General features: G+C 40.2%; 1 protein-coding gene across 3 annotated transcripts in view; it reads left to right on the top strand.

Moving 5' to 3' along the window:
• The window catches only part of LOC122815837 (death-associated protein kinase 1-like), a 913,045-nt gene that overhangs the window by 674,818 nt on the left and 220,714 nt on the right, over positions 1-17,513 (top strand). For all 3 annotated transcript variants that reach the window (XM_044088647.1, XM_044088646.1, XM_044088648.1), the window contains one exon: positions 7,107-7,270. In XM_044088647.1, coding sequence (XP_043944582.1) covers positions 7,107-7,270 — 164 coding nt within the window. The remainder of the gene's footprint in view (positions 1-7,106; positions 7,271-17,513) is intronic.

Genomic DNA, 17,513 nt, shown 5'->3' with positions numbered 1-17,513 from the left:
CAGTCACTAGTCTTCAAAAGGTTCATAGGTTGCCAGAAGCAAGCTGTATATCTAAGTCAGTATTGAAACAACGCCACAGTAGTCAGAAAGTCCTTCTACGTGGCACATCTCATCATAAAAGGATTCTCATCCAGGAAAAAGAGGTCATTGTTCCTCTCTACTCGACACTCATTAGACCCATTATAGAGTACAATGCCCCTTTTGGAATGTACCTCACAAGACATCTGCAGCAGCTGGAAAAGGCCACAGAAGTACCTCACAAAGAGGATTACTGGCCTCAAACAAATGCCCTACACTGACCATCTCAAAAAACTCCAGCTTTACTCCGTAGCATATCACCTACTTCGAGGTGATCTCTGCCTAACATATAAAGCTATGTCAAACCCAGAGCTGTTGGGCATGCTACACCTAAAGAAATTCCAATCCCTCTGAGCTACATGCTGTGGGGACCTAAACCTTGTCACCACAATAAACAGGACATGCTGGAGGGATAGATTCCTGTCCCAAGACTTCTCATACTCTGGAACAGGCTACCCATCTGTGTCAAGCAAAGTTCTTCATTAGCACTCTTCTAGAAAAATCTTGATGAGTGGATGGGAAATAGGAAATACACCCCGGGGATCACTTCTGTGTCTCTGCTCGACTGTGGCACAGGAAAATAACTTTCATGGATGGCGTAAGCCAGGGAACCTTGTTAGCTAGGCTTACGTAGGCCCTTGGGCCGATAGCCTAGTACCTACCTATGAACCTATAAGACTCACTCTTCTTAGCTGTGTCTTTTCTGATCCTTTGGCCCTTGTGCTGCAATATTTATTCCTTGGGATTCAGCCTAAGGAAGGATCCATCATTGAGACTTCAATATGGAATGTCTGGTGGTTATTGCGGAGGACTAACACTCTTGATGTGTTGCTGAGCTGTTTCATGTTACAAGGGTACAGGTTTGAATCTTTTCACCTTACTTTGCCCATTATGTGACCATGAGCAGGTTACTTAACCAGACAGTGCTTTGAGGTGATTGGGAATTTGGACTAGGCTCCTTAATGGTCATCAGGACTGATTGCCTAGTAGCTGCTCAGGAACCTATATAGAAAATGCGTCCTGACTGCATCTGTTGATCTATAACAAGAACTCCTCTTAGTGAGCATCTCGGGCAACCAGCCTCCACTGTTAGTTTCCTGTAAAGTGCCTGCTGGTGGCTTGGAGGTGAACTTGCAGGCCTGAGGAATAGATGCAGCTGTGTATCCAGCAGATAACCTCAGTGTATTTGTCAGAATGGATACATTTACATGTCTAGTCTCATGAACGTCTTGTAATTTGTTGAGCTGTGATAGTGGAAAGGATGTGCCCAACCAAGGACCCATCAGGGAAAGTCCTTTTCACAGATCAACTGACATGGGAGGAACAATCTTATTTTCATAATGTGCAGTATTAGTATCTTATACAGAAAAGGCACTTACTATGGCACAGACAAATGCAAAACCTTCTATCACTAACCATTTTCATAGATTTGTTTTTCATACTTGGAATTACCACATCATTTCCTCAGTGTTTCTGCTGTCTTCTGCCTTTTGTCCATGCATTTTTATTAAAATACAATTTTATTTCTGTAGAAGTTTAATCACTTCTAAGTCAATGTAATGATAGTCTCAGGTTTGCTTTCTTCATTCTCTATTTTTGTGCTTTTTGACTGCCACATAACCCACGCACTCAGGTCACTCCACAATAAGTACAAATATGACTCTCTCATTGTCCATGTTGGTGTGAACGACCTGCGACGTACTTCCCTGGACTACATGAAAAGAGACATGGAAGAGGTCTCTGATCTTGTGGTCCAGGCAAGTATGACCCTAGCCCTGAGCAGCATCCTGCCGTCACCCAGAATGATACTGCAGTACAAGGACAAAATGATTGACTTCAACAATTGGCTAATTTTCTGTTGTGTCATTGTAAGGGGTCCAATATCTCTCTGCCTGGGACGACATGGTCAACAGACCATGATGCTTTGCCAGAGATGGCCTGCACCTGTCGCCTCTGGGATTCCGATACTGGCTAAGGCTCTTGCCGCCCCTATAGTGCCTTTTTTAGGCAAGGTTCAAATGACAAATTCACCACTGTAACAGGAACAGGCAAGCGAAAACTGTGGGTAATGCTACTCAATGCTAGAAGTCTAAATCTCAAAATGCGCTCACTCGAGGCACTCCTTAAAATGGAAAACATCGATATCTGTGCAGTGACTGAGACCTGGTTCAAGGCTCTAAAGAGCACCCCTGCATTACCAGGCTATAACTCATACCACACTTTTCGGCCATCTAACCTGGACCAGAACACCAAAGGCGGAGGTGTGTTTATATTCATTAAGGATATCCACACCTCCAGGCTAGTTGTACAGCATAATGCATCTGAGGTTATCCAAGTGCAACTAACTCTGGGCAAAACTGCAATCCAAATTGTAGCTTGCTACAAATCCCCCACCATTCCCCAGGATTCCCACTCCTCTTTTCTTGATATACTGAAAAATGTTAGGGTTCAACCAAACACCTTAATAATGGGCGATTTCAACTACCCCACCATTAACTGGGAAAACTACTCATATACCAACTCCTTTGCTCAACGCTTTCTGGAATTCATAAATTCCAATGCCCTGGATCAACTTATCCAAACCCCCACCAGGGCCAGCAATATCCTAGACCTAGTCATTACCAACATGAGTGACCGGTGTTCTATACCTGAAATCAACTCTTCGTTGGTCAGATCCGACCATAAGCTAATCACCCTTGATGTCCACATCCCGCCCCCACCCACCATTAAGGAAACCATGGTAAAAAATTTCTCCAAAGCCAACTTCATGCTTCTTAAGACAGAAGTGACAAACTTCATGACACCTATGCAGATGGGCAATACAGTTACGACTGCTGAATCCTACACAGATGCACTCTATAAGCACTTACACAAGTGCATGAATCATGCTATCCCAAACAGAACCAAGACGGTATCCTCCAAAAAAAGGAAGCCAATCTGGTGGTCCCCTGCCATAAACAAACTCTACAACAGAAGGAATAAACTATTGCAAAAGAGAGTAAAATCCCATGAGTGGAGGGGCTGCCTGGTCAGCCTCAGTAAGAAGCTGAGATCCCTTATAAGATCCTCCAAAGCTAGTTACGAAAAGAAAATCACCACTGATTCTAAGGGCAACCACAAAGCATTCCATAGCTATGTCAAGAATCTCAGTGGCAGCACCCAGATCTGCTCTGAGTTACAGCACAATGGCACAAAAATTACAGAACCAACTGATACTGCCAACATCCTGGCAGATAGGTTCAGTGCTAACTTTACCCACCTCTCACCCCCTAAAGGGCCCATATTTATACAGGAAGAATGCAGAGTCCCTGTAATCACATCTATGCAGGTAAAAGCTGCACTCTGTAAAACCAAAAACACAGCATCCATGGGACCGGACAACATCCCAGGCTGCGTTTTACACAAACTTCAGAACGAACTGGCTCCCCACCTAAGCACATGTTCAGTCATAGTCTCACGTCAGGCTTTGTGCCCACTGAATGGTGCACAGCAACATTTATCCCACTTCACAAAGGGGGAGCTACCACTGATCCTGGGAACTATTGCCCTATTAGCCTGACGAGCCTGGTCTGCAAGGCCATGGAACATATCATCATGGAACTCATAAACAAAGACATTGGTAACCTCCAAACTCTGTACCCCACCCAGTTTGGGTTGTGAAAGGCAGATAATGCCTTCTGAACCTGATCAACTTCTTTGAGGCAGTCACCAAAGCTGTAGACGAGGATAAGGTGGTTCACAAAGCCTATCTTGACCTTGCCAAGGCTTTCAACACCATCCCCCATTCTGGAATTATAGCTAAACTCACTAAACTAGGTGTAAATCCTTACATCACAAGATAGGTTGCCAACTGGCTCATTGACAGAACCCACACTGTAGAAGTTGCAGACTCCAAATCTGACTTCAAACCAGTGACAAGTGGAGTATCACAGGGTTCAGTTCTGGGACCTCTCCTGTTTGGTATATACTTCTCTGAAGTACAGGCTAACACAGAAGGCCTTGTAGTTTGCAGATAACTGCAAACTAGGAGCCATAGTCAAGTCCCCAAATGATGTGGACATCCTATAGAAGGGCCTCACTGAGACAGATGACTGGTGTCAGAGGCATGGCCTCAAGCTCAGTGCCAAAAAGTGCATTGTCGTCCACTTTGGTAAAAACTCTGTACCCATGAACTACCACATAACAGCAGTCTACTTGATGCTGAATGTACCTTGGGACCCAGGTGGACATTAGTCTCTCCTTTGATAATCACAATGCCACAGTAGTCAGGAAATCCTTCTATGTGGCACACCTCATCACAAAAGGGTTCTCATCCAGGAAAAAAGAGGTCATTGTGCCCCTCTACTCGACACTCATTAGAACCATTATAGAGTACAATGCCCCTTTTGGAATGTACCTCGCAAGACATCTGCAGCAGCTGTAAAGGCCAGAGAAGTACCTCACAAAGTGGATTACTGGCCTCAAATAGATGCTCTACACTGATCGTCTCAGAAAACTCCAGCTTTACTCTGTAGCATAGCGCCTACTCCGAGGAGATCTCTGCCTAACATATAAAGCTATGTTAAACCCAGAGCTGTTGGACATGCTACACCTTAAGAAATCCCAATCCCTCCGAGCTACATACTCTAGGGAACTAAACCTTGTCACCACAATAAACAGGACATACTGGAGGGGATAGATTACTGTCCCAGAGACTTCCTATACTCTGGTACAAGCTACCCATCTATGTCAAGCAAAGTTCCACATTCGCACTCTTCAAGAAAAATCTTGATGAGTGGATGGGAAATAGAAAATACACCCCGGGATCACTCTGCTCGACAGGGGCACAGGAAATTAACTTTCTTGGGTGGCGTAAGCCAGGGAATTTTGTTGGCTAAGCTTTCTTAGGCCCTTGGGCCAATAGCCTAGTACCTACCTATGAACCTAAGACATCAGACGATGTTGGATCATATCTGTACAGAGGTTGTTATGGTTAGTGAGCTTACCCAGTTTAAAGATTATTAAAATATAGAAAAAGTTATCAGTGTTAACAATAACTTACATAAAAAACAGGCTAGATGCTATGTGAAAAATGTGCTTGAAATTTTTAATGCAGGCTTTTACCCCAAACATTCACTTTATTTAATTTGATTCACTGCATAAGAAAGTGAACGTATTTTCACTGCATAAGAAAGTCAACGTATTTGCACTTTCCATACTTATCAGTATAATTCAAATATTTTAGTTTATTAATATGATTATAGTCTGTCTCTCTTGCACAAATGTAGTGATACAAACTTATGGTATAATTTCTATTACAACCATTTTCGCAGTGTTCATGCTGTTATATTTCATAACATTGTGTAAAACATGTTATTCAAATTAAGAAACGGCTCAAACAAATCATCACACCAAATGAATACTGAGAAAAGTATATGTTGTTATCGTATCATAGTGAAGTAATTTCTCATAAGATGTGGTGTCTAATATCTCTTTTAGTTTGTCACAGCCATATCTACTTTCAGAAGCTTTTAATACAGAAAACAACAGTCAAAAAACTAAAAGGTTTCACCCTTGTCCATATTTGCCACATTGTAAGGGTGTGGACAAGCCTAATTTGCTAATTTCTAAGGGAGACATTTTTGGTGAAATTAATCCTGTTTTAGCCTTTGACTAGGCCCTACAGTGACATATTTGTTGCATCAGATTTCTTAAGATCCAGCCCTTCTGTGGAATTTTGTAACTTCTATTTCCTGGTTATATTAGTCTTTCTGTCTACTAATTTTAGTGTTTCACAGTGGGATTACCTGTTTTTTTCCTATTCCCCTGTTAAACAAAAGGGACAAGTTGTTGCTACTCCATTTGGCCACATATGATTTAAAAGGTCTATCAAAATCTGACAAACCCATTAAAGCAAAAGTGCACTAGATCGAAAGTGCACTTCGGCAAAAGCTGGTTCTCCGAACTGGAAAAAAACCAAAACTGCTTCAAACAGTATTTTGCAGGGGGGCAAGCCCCCCTGTACCCCAAACCCCCCTACTTAAATATACTAACTCCAATGTTGCACTACAGTGGGGAAGAGGATATATTTCCTTATCCCCACTGAAATGCACTTCTGAGAATTGGCTTTTGCGAAAGTGTACTTTCGATTTAATGCACTTTCGCTTAAATGGGTTTGATCCTCTGGTTGTCGAGAAAGTGAGTTTTCGACAATCAGAAGTGGACCCGATTTAAAACTAGTTGAACAACTTCTTTCAACCTTCAAAGACCTTCACAAGCTCTAAATATATGTATCCAGTCCTCTCTTGCCTCAACATCATATCTCCAGTAACAAATTGAAGCTGCTGCCAACATAATGACTAAATTATGGCAGTGTTTGAAATGAAGTCATTTCCAAGCAAATATTCTGTAGCTGCTGAATTTTGTTGCATAGATTGGTAATTTCAACACCATCCCTTTAATGCTTCAACTCCTTATACTATAACTATGCCAAAAATAGTTCAGTTTCATGATTCGTAATCAACAACATGCTTATCATTTTGAATACACGTTTTTTCCTTTTATCCATTTTTGAAAAATGTCTTCTTTTAGAACAAATTCTAATGGAATCATTTTGTAAATAAGGAGCTTTCACTGATTATGTGGCTTACTTCATTGCTTTGATAAATCATTGCAAGTTTATTTTGTCTTCCTTCGTCATCTGCTGATTTCTGAATGGCTTGCTGCACCACTGATTTATTTGACAAGCACTCCCACTCTATTGTGCACTGTTTTCCAATTTAGTGCTGAATTATCAGTGAACCAGTATTATGTCACTAAAACTATTTACTGGATCCCTGGTGTCTAAAACTGATAGGCTCCCATAACTTCTTGTAATAATTAGATTAATTCTATAAGATGTGCTGAGGCAACCAATCTAAAGTACTCAATTGATGGAGTTTCTGAAGTATTTTCATAGACATTTTCTGCTGTTTGTGAAAATGCAGTCACCTTTTCTTTGTTTATTTATTCATTAATTGTATTATAAACATTTATTCATTTTGTTGTAGATGCAGGACTTGTGATATGGGACTTCGCTGGTCAAATGGAGTATTACTTTACCCATTCCTTGCTGCTAGCAACAAGTAGTGACAATGTAATCTACCTGGTTGTGTTCAGTTTGGAAAATATCCACTGTGACAGAGAAGGCAACCAATCGAAAGTACTCAGTCAAGTAAGAAAATAAAGTAGTTTATTTTTTGGGGAGCTAGGGTTGCCACTATTTTAGATGGACTAAATGTGACATTATTTAATAACATCTGAGACATTGCAATCACAGTCCTCACCCTCAGGTATTCAGAAGAACATGTTAATAAATTATTACTGAAACAACTGTTTCAGAATTTTAGTTGATCGCATTGATTCATATCATATTAAGGCATTTTAAATGTAGTAGCAGTTTTTTTTGCAATATTTATATGAAAATTGGAAAATATATTTTTATACTAATCTGTCAGCATATTTGTAATTTTACATGCTTTTTTCGCTGAACAAAGCTGTTATTTCAGGACAGACTAGTGAAAAAGCACTACATAGAAGTCTTATGCACACCAGTTATGTATCATACCAACATTTAGAAATGTATATCTGCAGGCATTCTTTCATCGAGAGCTGCTTGTCTGCAGAAGACTGAAAGGAGGGAACAGGGCTTGTATTAATGACATGCGAATATATGCACATTTTTAGTCTGCAAGTAGTTCCTTTATTTTGATCATAAATATAACAGCCTGACAGTAATTCTGGGTTTATAGTAACAAACTGAAGTAATATTATCACATCTATTATCACATCAGGGAACACAGGAAAAGTGAAACTAATGCAGGTAAACATGCATTTAACTCCTACACAGACAAAAGCTATGTTCATCTCTAAGTGTAGTAACTTTTAGACTGCTCGGCCTTGAAAGTTTAAATGAATGACTTGAGCACTTTTGTCCCTACGGACGTCTTCAATACTATTTAGTAATGTTGTATATTCAGTACTCAACTTACCTCTCAACTTCTTAGAGCAAGAAATCTGGACAAAGCCATGAATAATGGGGGGACAAAGGCCCAAAAATAGGGGCAGTTTTTAATATTGCTCTTACAAACTTAGAAAGTTGACAGAATAACAGGTTTTGTATTAGCATGAATTTTATAAAGGGTATAAAGTCTAAAACACAAATTTCTGTCATCATTTTCTGACTTTAGTCCTCAATGATTTACCTAAAAAACATCATTTTTGGACAAACAAACCAAAAAATGAGGCAAAAATCTGGACATTCTTTGAAAATCTGGACAGTTGAGAGGTATGGTACTCAGGGTCCGCTGTGGTGCTGTGTCAATCACCTTTTTTTTTTCTTATGTCTTATATTGGCTGGTTATCTCTTTTACTGGATATAATAAAGAGTGTTGGGCAAACAGATTGATAAAAATTTGTAAAAACAATATTGTAGAGGACCCATTTTGTAAGTCTGCAACCAACTGCTTCTTAGAAATTTAATAGAAATAGTGACTTTAGATGGCAGTTTGTTTGCATACTTGTTTATTTATTTATTGTTTTAATACTATATGTTTGCTGTCCTGATCAGATATGCGTACATCGTGAAAATGCTAATTTAGATACAGTTGTATATTTGATAAGTCCTTTTCTGTTAACTCAAAATGTCTTAGTGTTTAAAATAAAGGTGGCTCTACATACAGACTTTTGCACCTGCAGAAGCCTAAGGCATAAAGAAATTGACTGCATTTGGATGTGTTTATGTACTTGTGAATCATTTTTTCTGTGCACATTGAGATATTAGGATCAACTTAAACTTTGTTAAACCATACCCTACAGCATACTGCTTCCATGCTGAATACTTGTGCTGTTAGTCTGTAATAGGCCACATGCTCTTCCTTTAAACAGTGATATTTTCACACCCTGATGAGCAGTTATTGGATTTGGTATTAAGTGAAGAGGGTGTTAAACACACTCATAACTCAAGATTTGTCATAAGAATATGGGATCTGTAGAGGTATGATGTCAGGATGTTAGGTGGTGTTTGCAATGTTCCTTTCCTAGTAATTGACCATTGCTTAAATTTTGCATTTTAGTACTAAATAGTTTCTCCATTTATGTCTGCATTTGAACTGCTTATGTTTTATATTGTATTGAAATGTATGCATTCCTTCAGCTACATTTAAATTGTAACATTATGTTTTGCTGACATTTCTGTTTGAATTTTACTTCACGACTACTTTTAACATACTTTTCATGTTTGTATATTTTGGGATAGACTGTCCCCTTCTTACTAATCAGCATCCTCCATGACTTTCTTTTAAAAGGTTTCCTAAATATAAGTTATGTTTATCTGACCACTAAATCGCAGTACCAGTCTGCTGTTTATAAAGGCAATAATCAATTGGTCTTAAAGTATTATGAGCTTTGTCGATGGTGGCTAGTCTTTCTCTGATTAAAAAGGTAACAGTAATGTTAATAATGACACAGTAACAAACAAGTGAACATTTATAAGAACTGTACTGAGCAAGTTCCAGTTATCTTAACAGCTGTTTGAAACCAATTGCTTTGTAGTAATTTAATAGAAATAGCAAATGTTGGTAATTTCTTTTTGTAATTGTCTATTTGTACTTGTTGACTGGGGATACAAGACTGAACCTACTGGAGCATATTCATGCTCAAACCAGAGATGCATGAAATTTCCAGTCAGATAAAGTAATAACATATTGCAAGTCTATGTGTCTAATTTTTTTATCATGGCAGCCAGTCTCTCTTGTGTATGACCTTCAAATTCTGTTAAGTCATGCAGCCAGTCTGTTATGCATTTTAAACTTAGGGCACCAAACACTTACAACACAAAGCAATTACATGCATGTTCTATAGATAAGCAGAAGTACTACAAAAGCAAAATGTTTTTTTGATACGTTTGCTTTTCTTCCACTGAAATACCTTAATCTCTTATCTTATCTTTATCTCTGCATGTTGAGATTCACAACCCTGTAGTGCTATGAACTTTATGAATTTAACAGTGATTGGAAGAATGCAAATACAAGTGAACTGTTTGTTCAGTGCTTATCGTAGGGCTGGGTCCATGTCCTAATATCCCCTTATCTCATCCTTTCTGCATATCATTACATTTGTAGGACATGATAGCATTTCATTTATTCTGCCATGCCATCATCTATTTGCTTGTTAAACATACAGTACTCCATTAGCAAACACTTCATTTTAAAATTACTTCTGATTTCTACCACGACAGCTGCTTTATAAATTCATTCATATATTAGAATTTTAAACATTTCTTTTAACAGTTATCCTCAAAATACATAAGGGTTTAATCACTTCGTACTCAATGTCTTCTGTTAGCACCCTTTCGATTAACCTAATTATGATTTCATGTAAACTTTTTCTCCTGTTTTTTTCTCCAGTTTTCCGAATTCTCCATTTGAAACCCACAATATAAGCTGCTGGAACAATATTTGTTTCTTCCCTAGTATATATTGGCTATTAACTATTAGGAAAAGAATGAAAAATCCAGCAGTGAACCATTAAAAAAAACATTGTACAATCAGACTGCATTACATCATCAGTTAATACACGGTCAGAAAAGTTCAGATTTAAAGCCATTTGTTTTTTGCTATTTTGTCTTTAGTTATATTTTAAAATGCTAAAACATAAAATAGGTTTTATGTCTACCTTAGCTTTACAAGTTCACTATGTAATTATTATGCAATTTGAAATTGCTTAACTTTTTATTAAATAATATATTTCCAAGGCAAGTCAATATTCATATCTGTCAAAACACAAACCAAGTCACAGTATAGAAGGGCCACTGGATAAATATAAAGAAAGTAGATTCCAGAGAAGCATCCAACAGATCAGCCAACAGCAGAATAGTTGTATAAAAGCACAATTATTTATTTATTAGGTGAGTGTTTTTGTAGTGTAGACACACCACTTCATCAGACCTAAAATGCATCCAAAAACTCCACCAATAAATAGCAGTACTGAAAAATCAGCACCTGTCATATCACAAAAGTTAAGTATTGAACCTAAAAAGAACAGTGCAAACAAAAAGAACAGTGTGAATAAAACTAAAATGCCACTACAATAATGCATCAAATAAAAATAATAATCATGACACACAAAACAGACAGATTCTACATCTAAACATTTATGCATCTGCTAGATATATGTCATAAAACTATTACTCATATAAAAGTATATAAAAAATATATGAAAAATCAAAAAGTGAGAAAGTAACAACTCACTTGAAAACCTGATTTAAACAGTGGTCTGCATTTTAAAAAGGGTTTGAGGGGTACACTATCATTTAACCTCTTCCCTTGCCTGCCCTCAGCCTAACGATCCATCTACTTTCAGAAGGTTCAGTGGAATTCACAATGTCACCCCCTCTCTCATTTTCACAGACCCTTTTACACAGGGGCAGTATGCACCCTAAACACATTTTCAGAAATGTGGTGAAAGGCCAGACTCTGTTTCTAGGCTGTGACAGCTGAAGATGAGGTATTCAAGAAAGAGTTGGTTGATCTAAAGAAAAGGTTCTCAGTGAGGGGTTATACAGATCCCACTACTTCGAATATATTGTCTAGTACTGTTAGCTTGAGGGAAGATGTTGGCAGACCTTACTTCTTGGATTATAGAGCCTCTCAGATGACTAGGGGTATGAATAAGAAGACTGTAGCTAATAATTATGTACTTGTACCAACTCAGTTTTTGAGTGATGTGCATTTGGTGACAGATGTAATTAAAAAGCATTGGCCTGTCCTCACACAGAATCCTGAGATTCGGAATATTGTGGGGGATAAACCTAATTTTCTCTTTAAAAATAAGAAATTGTTAAAGAGATTTTTATGTTACCCAGGTAGTGAGAAGGGCACAAACATTATTAATGGTAAAAAGGGTACCTTTCCTTGTTACAGTTGTAATCACTGCAGGTTTATTGATTCTAGTAACAAGTTTGTACATCCTGACTTAGGCTCAGAGTTTTCTTTTAATGTTAGAGCTGACTGCAATAGCTTTAATGTAGTTTGGCTATTTGCAATTCCTGTTCATCTTTTTATATTGGGAAGACTAACAGGAAGCTTAGGTTTAGGATTAGGGAACATCTTTTAAAAATTAAGAATAGTGATCAAACCAATGCTTTAGCCAAGCATGTGTGTAAAACTAGCACATCACATTCATTCAGGTTCCTTGCCATTGAAAGGGTCTGTGAAAATGAGAGGGGGGGGTGACATTGTAAATTCCACCGAAACTTCTGAAAGTAGGTGGATCATTAGGCTGAGGGCAGACAAGTGAAGAGGGTTAAATGATAGGGTACCCCTCAAACCCTTTTTAAAATGCAGACCATTATTTAAATAAGGTTTTCAAGTGAGTTGTTACTTTCTCACTTTTTGATTTTTCATATATTTTTATATACTTTTATACTAGTAATAGTTTTTATGAGATATATCTAGCAGATGCATAAATGTTTAGATGTAGAATCTGTGTCTGTTTTATGTGTAGTGATTATTTTTATTTAATGCATTATTGTAGTGGCATTTTAGTTTTATTCACACTGTTTTTTTTAATTTGCACTGTTCCTTTTAGGTTCAATACTTAATAACTTTTGTGAAATGACTGGTGCTGATTTTTCAGTACTGCTTTTTATTGATGGAGTTTTTGGATGCATTTTAGGTCTGATGAAGTGGTGTCTACACTACAAAAGTGCTCACATAATAAATAAATAATTGTGCTTTTATACAACTATTCTGCTGTTGATTTCTGTTGGATGCTACTGTGGAATATTCATATCTGTGTTTGACGTGGTGTCATTTCTGAAAACAAATGTTGCTTCCACATTATTAAGGGCTCTTAATTTGCACCTTCTCTTGGTAGGCGTGGCTTATCCAACACTGTATATAAAATTCAAGTAAAACTTCTCTTGTGACATTCATAGGCAAGAGTGGCTATCGGGCTACCAGGGTTCACTCTGCATTCTTCAGATGCTGTTGTGTACATATTTTCATTTTGTGTTCAGTTTGCCCAGTATTCTTCCTTGATATCTGCCATTACATTTAATCCTAAATTCTACCAAATTTGATTGACAAGAAAAGTATTCTTGCAGAATCATTATTTTTGATTTCTATACACTTTATTGCCTTGGCTGACATGGCTGCAAAAATACATCTGGCATAGGGGTGCTTTGTTTTGAATAAGTCTAGTTTTCTTGCTTATAGTTACTGCCTTCATAAATGAAAATGATTGATTTTTAGGTAAATTTTCTTTGCTTAGCCTCCATGCTATGGACGTCCCAACAGTCTTAGAACATCTTCATCTAAATAGAACCAGTGACAAAGCAAATGCCCATTGTAGACCTAAACTTGTATTACCACATCAGCAATACCAGATAGCATGACAGATGCCTAATACACTGCATTCTCCATTTCACCCATCAAACAGACTACTTTCCTAGCAACATTCAAAGCCAGTCTGGATAACTGGATGGGTGATTGCAAATTTTCAGTAGGGATATGTGGACAAAGTGTATTTAATGGGAGACATTGTTAGTCTCCCACCAGTCATGAGTGATGTTTCTGAACTTCTTGGTAGTCTCCTTGGCTATAAGCTTAGCAAGAACCTATGAACTTACTGTCACTCATCAATATTCTCCAATTTCTTATTACAGAACTTAGTATAACAGATTTTTTTCTGCTGTTCCAAAATAAGATTTAGAATTCATGGCTTTCAAAATTAAAAACACCTAAATGACTGTTTGTGTTTGAGATAGCTTTTGCTTTTGCCTCACTAGGCAGAAGTAAAGGATACCTCTGCCTAACAATCTCTCAGTAACTAATTGTGAAATCCTTTCAACGTCTGTATCGTTTGATCTGATGTTGTCTAACTCATTCCATTAACATGGAGGACTCTGTTCCGAAGTTCGGAACCAACCGGCTACCTTCTCACAGCTCAAGATTCCAAACTTGAGTGCCTCCTACCTACTCAAAATCCCGCACTCCTTCCACGTTACCTCAGATCTCATTTGCCGCTCTTGGTGTCAGCAGCAAGTTCTGCTTGAGCTTCTCTGTATCAGCTTTTTGGTGAGTTTTTTCCTCTATTTTTTTGTCTATCTCCTACCTTTCTGTCTTCTCTTTATCTGTCTAGCTGTCAGGTTTTTTCCTGTCCGTTATGCTTTTCTAGCTTTTCCTCCTCTTCTCTTTGGTGCCTTTTCTCCTTTTCTTCTGTCCCTGTGACTGATCAGAAACCTTTTAGGTTCAAAAAATGCACTTTCTGTGGGCGGAAAATTCCCTTATCTGACACCCACGGGGAGTGCGTTTACTGTTTGGGGCCTCTCTACCCCCTTGTGATATATGCAGGGCTTTTAACTCCTGGACTCTGGTTGATAGGAGAAGAAAGCTCATTTTAAAGGGTTTGCTTCCTCCTTCCCTCACTTCACGGCCTCCTTCCTCATCAGGTGCTCAACCCCTGGCTAAGAAGCCAAAAGATGTCCAGGTGACTGTCACCCATGGGGCCCTCCTTGGAACCTCCATGGAAGAAAACAAAGTCTTTGAAACTGACCCACTCGGCTCTGAGCTCTCTTACCTCCTCCTCCTCCCTGTTCCTCCGCCTCTGAAGCTACTGGGCCGAGTAGTTTGCCCCTGGTGTCAGCTGCAGCTGTGTCAGAGCCAAGATCTTCTCTGCTTGTGCCTCCTGGAAGATCTCTGACCTGTTCCCCATGGAGATCTCCCTGACCTCCAACCTCAGCTTCTTCTAGGTCTTACTGAAGCCTGCTCTCCAGGGATGTGGGTAAGCTCATGTGGTAGTTCCTCAAGACACAGATCCAGATGGGGCTTGTGTCCACCCCATTCACATCCGGATCCATGAGGTTTGCCCCATTCCAACCTGTAGCTTCTTCTCCAATTCACCCTTCATTTTCGGAGTTGTCAGTTATGTTGGATCCCAGTGCCGGGGTGTTGGCTGCAGTAGAAATTTCTTCTTCGCTTGCGGCATTCTCCCTGACTTGCTTGGCTCCATCTGCCTCATTTCTGAGTGTGTCTGAGGTCCGTAGAATCAAAGTTGGTTCCAGGTGGTTGACTTTGACTACGAAGATCTCGGAGCAGTCTCTTTCCCTCAGGGCATCAGCCTTTGACAGCTCGTCTCAGACTTCCCCTCAGAATGGGAGGCCCATTCATTCTGGGAGGTGTCTGCCCCAGTGGCTTTTGCCCCACTGAGACAGCTCCAGGTCATTTGGAGTCCTTCCATGTTCAAGGTGGTGGAGAGGGTCCTCTATGTTCCTAAGAGACCCCTCTGCACCTGCCACTACGTAAACTCCCCTGTCACACTCTGGAACTGTGCAATGAGACCTCTGAGCTTCCACATGGACAGCCCATCCCAAATACCTCCACACTGTTCCGTCAGTGGATCCCCAGGCTTCTTCCGATACCTCCCCGGAGCACCCTTCCAAGGAGGTCCCTCGGAAGAGATCATGTAAAAGGAGGGATGTGGATTCCCCTTCAGAATCCCTTACCATGGATACCAACTTTGAGGAAGGCAAAGGGTCTCCCAAATCCCCACCCGAAGAGATTTCCTTTGGAGACATCCTTGAAATCCTTCACCAGAAGGGTGGAATGTCCTCCCAAACTCCATCCCTGGAGGAGTCTGTGTTTTTGGAAGCTTTCGGGGCTGGCCCATCTACCACCTGGGTGCCCCCCCCAGCCATCCAGCTTGTGTTGTTGAGGGCTTGGAAGGAACTGAATACAGTAGAACCCATCCCCAAGCATGCTGATAAAATTTTGAGTGCCTCAGCCGACAAACAGTTTTGGACCAAAGGAATCACGGTAGATGCCTTGGTTGTGGCAGCAGCCACCAAGAAAGAGCTCACTCAGAAAAGCTCCTCTGTCCACCCCCCCCCCCCAAAAATAGAGAATCCAGAGCTCTGGACAGATTTGGTAAGAAGATCTATGCATCATCTACCTTTGCTCTTCGGGCATTGAATTACCTCTCTCACTTTACCCGGCTACAAAGGGACTTAGTTAAGGAACTTTCTACCTCAGTCCTGGGGTCCATACCTTCCTCAGGGTGGGAGTCTGTTTCCTCTAGGTTGGCCACCGTACATTCCCTGGCTAATGTGTCCACGAGGCTTATCTCTCATGTGCAGATGGTATCTTATGGGCGGCTGGTTCAGGCATTGCCATTAGGTGTCATGCCTGAATGAGGCTGCACAGTTTTCTAGAGGCTTTCAAATAGTCCTCCGTTAATGCCCCCTTTGATGGCTCCACTTTGTTTGGGCCTACGGTACGTGACACCTTGACCCAGAGTGAGAAAGATGGTAAGACTGTCTGCCGTAGGGATCTGTTTTTGTACTCCACAAAGGACCGTTTCTAGGAACCAGTGTGGCAGTAAGACAATGTCATTTTGGAAGTCACAGGGCCCTTTCCAGGACACTCAGGGAGACTTCCCCATCGAGTCAGAGACAGATATAGTCAGAATGGTAGATGCCACCCACACAGCTGAGGAGGTCCGCAAAATCAAGCATTGTGGGAACCTCCCCCGACAAGCCTTTCCAGCAGTCCTGAAGGGTTGCCCGACTGCTCTAATCTAGAAGCAGTCAGCAGACGATTTTCCTTGAACCCAGAAGCCTGGGAGGCCATCACACATGACAAATGGGTGCTAAGAATAATATTCAGGAGATACTCCATTCCCTTTTCCAACATTCCAAAATAAAAATTTCACAATTGCAGTGTTCCACCCAGTCAGAGGGAGGAAGCTGCCCAGGAAATAAGAAAGTTACTACAAAAAAGAGTCACCTAAGAGGTCCCCCTCTGTCAGGTCGGATGGGGCGTTTACTCCAGATTCTTTTTAGTACCCAAAAAGACAGGGGATCTGCAGCCAATATAGGTTCTTACATACCTGAAGAAGTCAGTGGAGCACACCAAGTACAGGATGGTCATGATTCAGTCAATATTACCCTTCCTGAAGATGGGAGATTGGATGTGCTCTGTAGACCTCCAGGATATGTACTACCATATCAAGATGGAAAGGCGCTCCATGTCCTTTCTACATTTCAGGCTGGGAACCAATAACTGCCAGTTTTGGGCGTTCCATTTTGTCTCAGCACTGCACCCAGGGTGTTCAAATGTCTAACAGTAGTTGCAACTCATCTCTGACTGCAAGGGTATCAGATATTTCCATATCTGGATGACTGGCTCCTAACTGCCCCAAACAGGCATCTTCTCCTTCAAGCCCGCAATTACTTCCTCAACCTAACTTCCAACTTGGGCATAACTATAAATTGGCAAAAGTCTCGCCTGGATATGGTTCAGACCATAGACTTTGTAGGGGCATGTCCAGACACAACAGTAGCTCAAGTTTATCTGACACCGGACAGGGTGCTAAATCTGAGGTCACATGTCAACCAGATCTTAACTGCTGTGACAACC

Source organism: Protopterus annectens, chromosome 11.part0 (genome assembly GCF_019279795.1).
Source record: "Protopterus annectens isolate FY-2018-M chromosome 11.part0, PAN1.0, whole genome shotgun sequence".
Taxonomy (NCBI): domain Eukaryota; kingdom Metazoa; phylum Chordata; order Ceratodontiformes; family Protopteridae; genus Protopterus; species Protopterus annectens.
The sequence above is the reverse complement of the archived record's forward strand: the minus strand, read 5'-3'. Positions and strand labels throughout refer to the sequence as shown.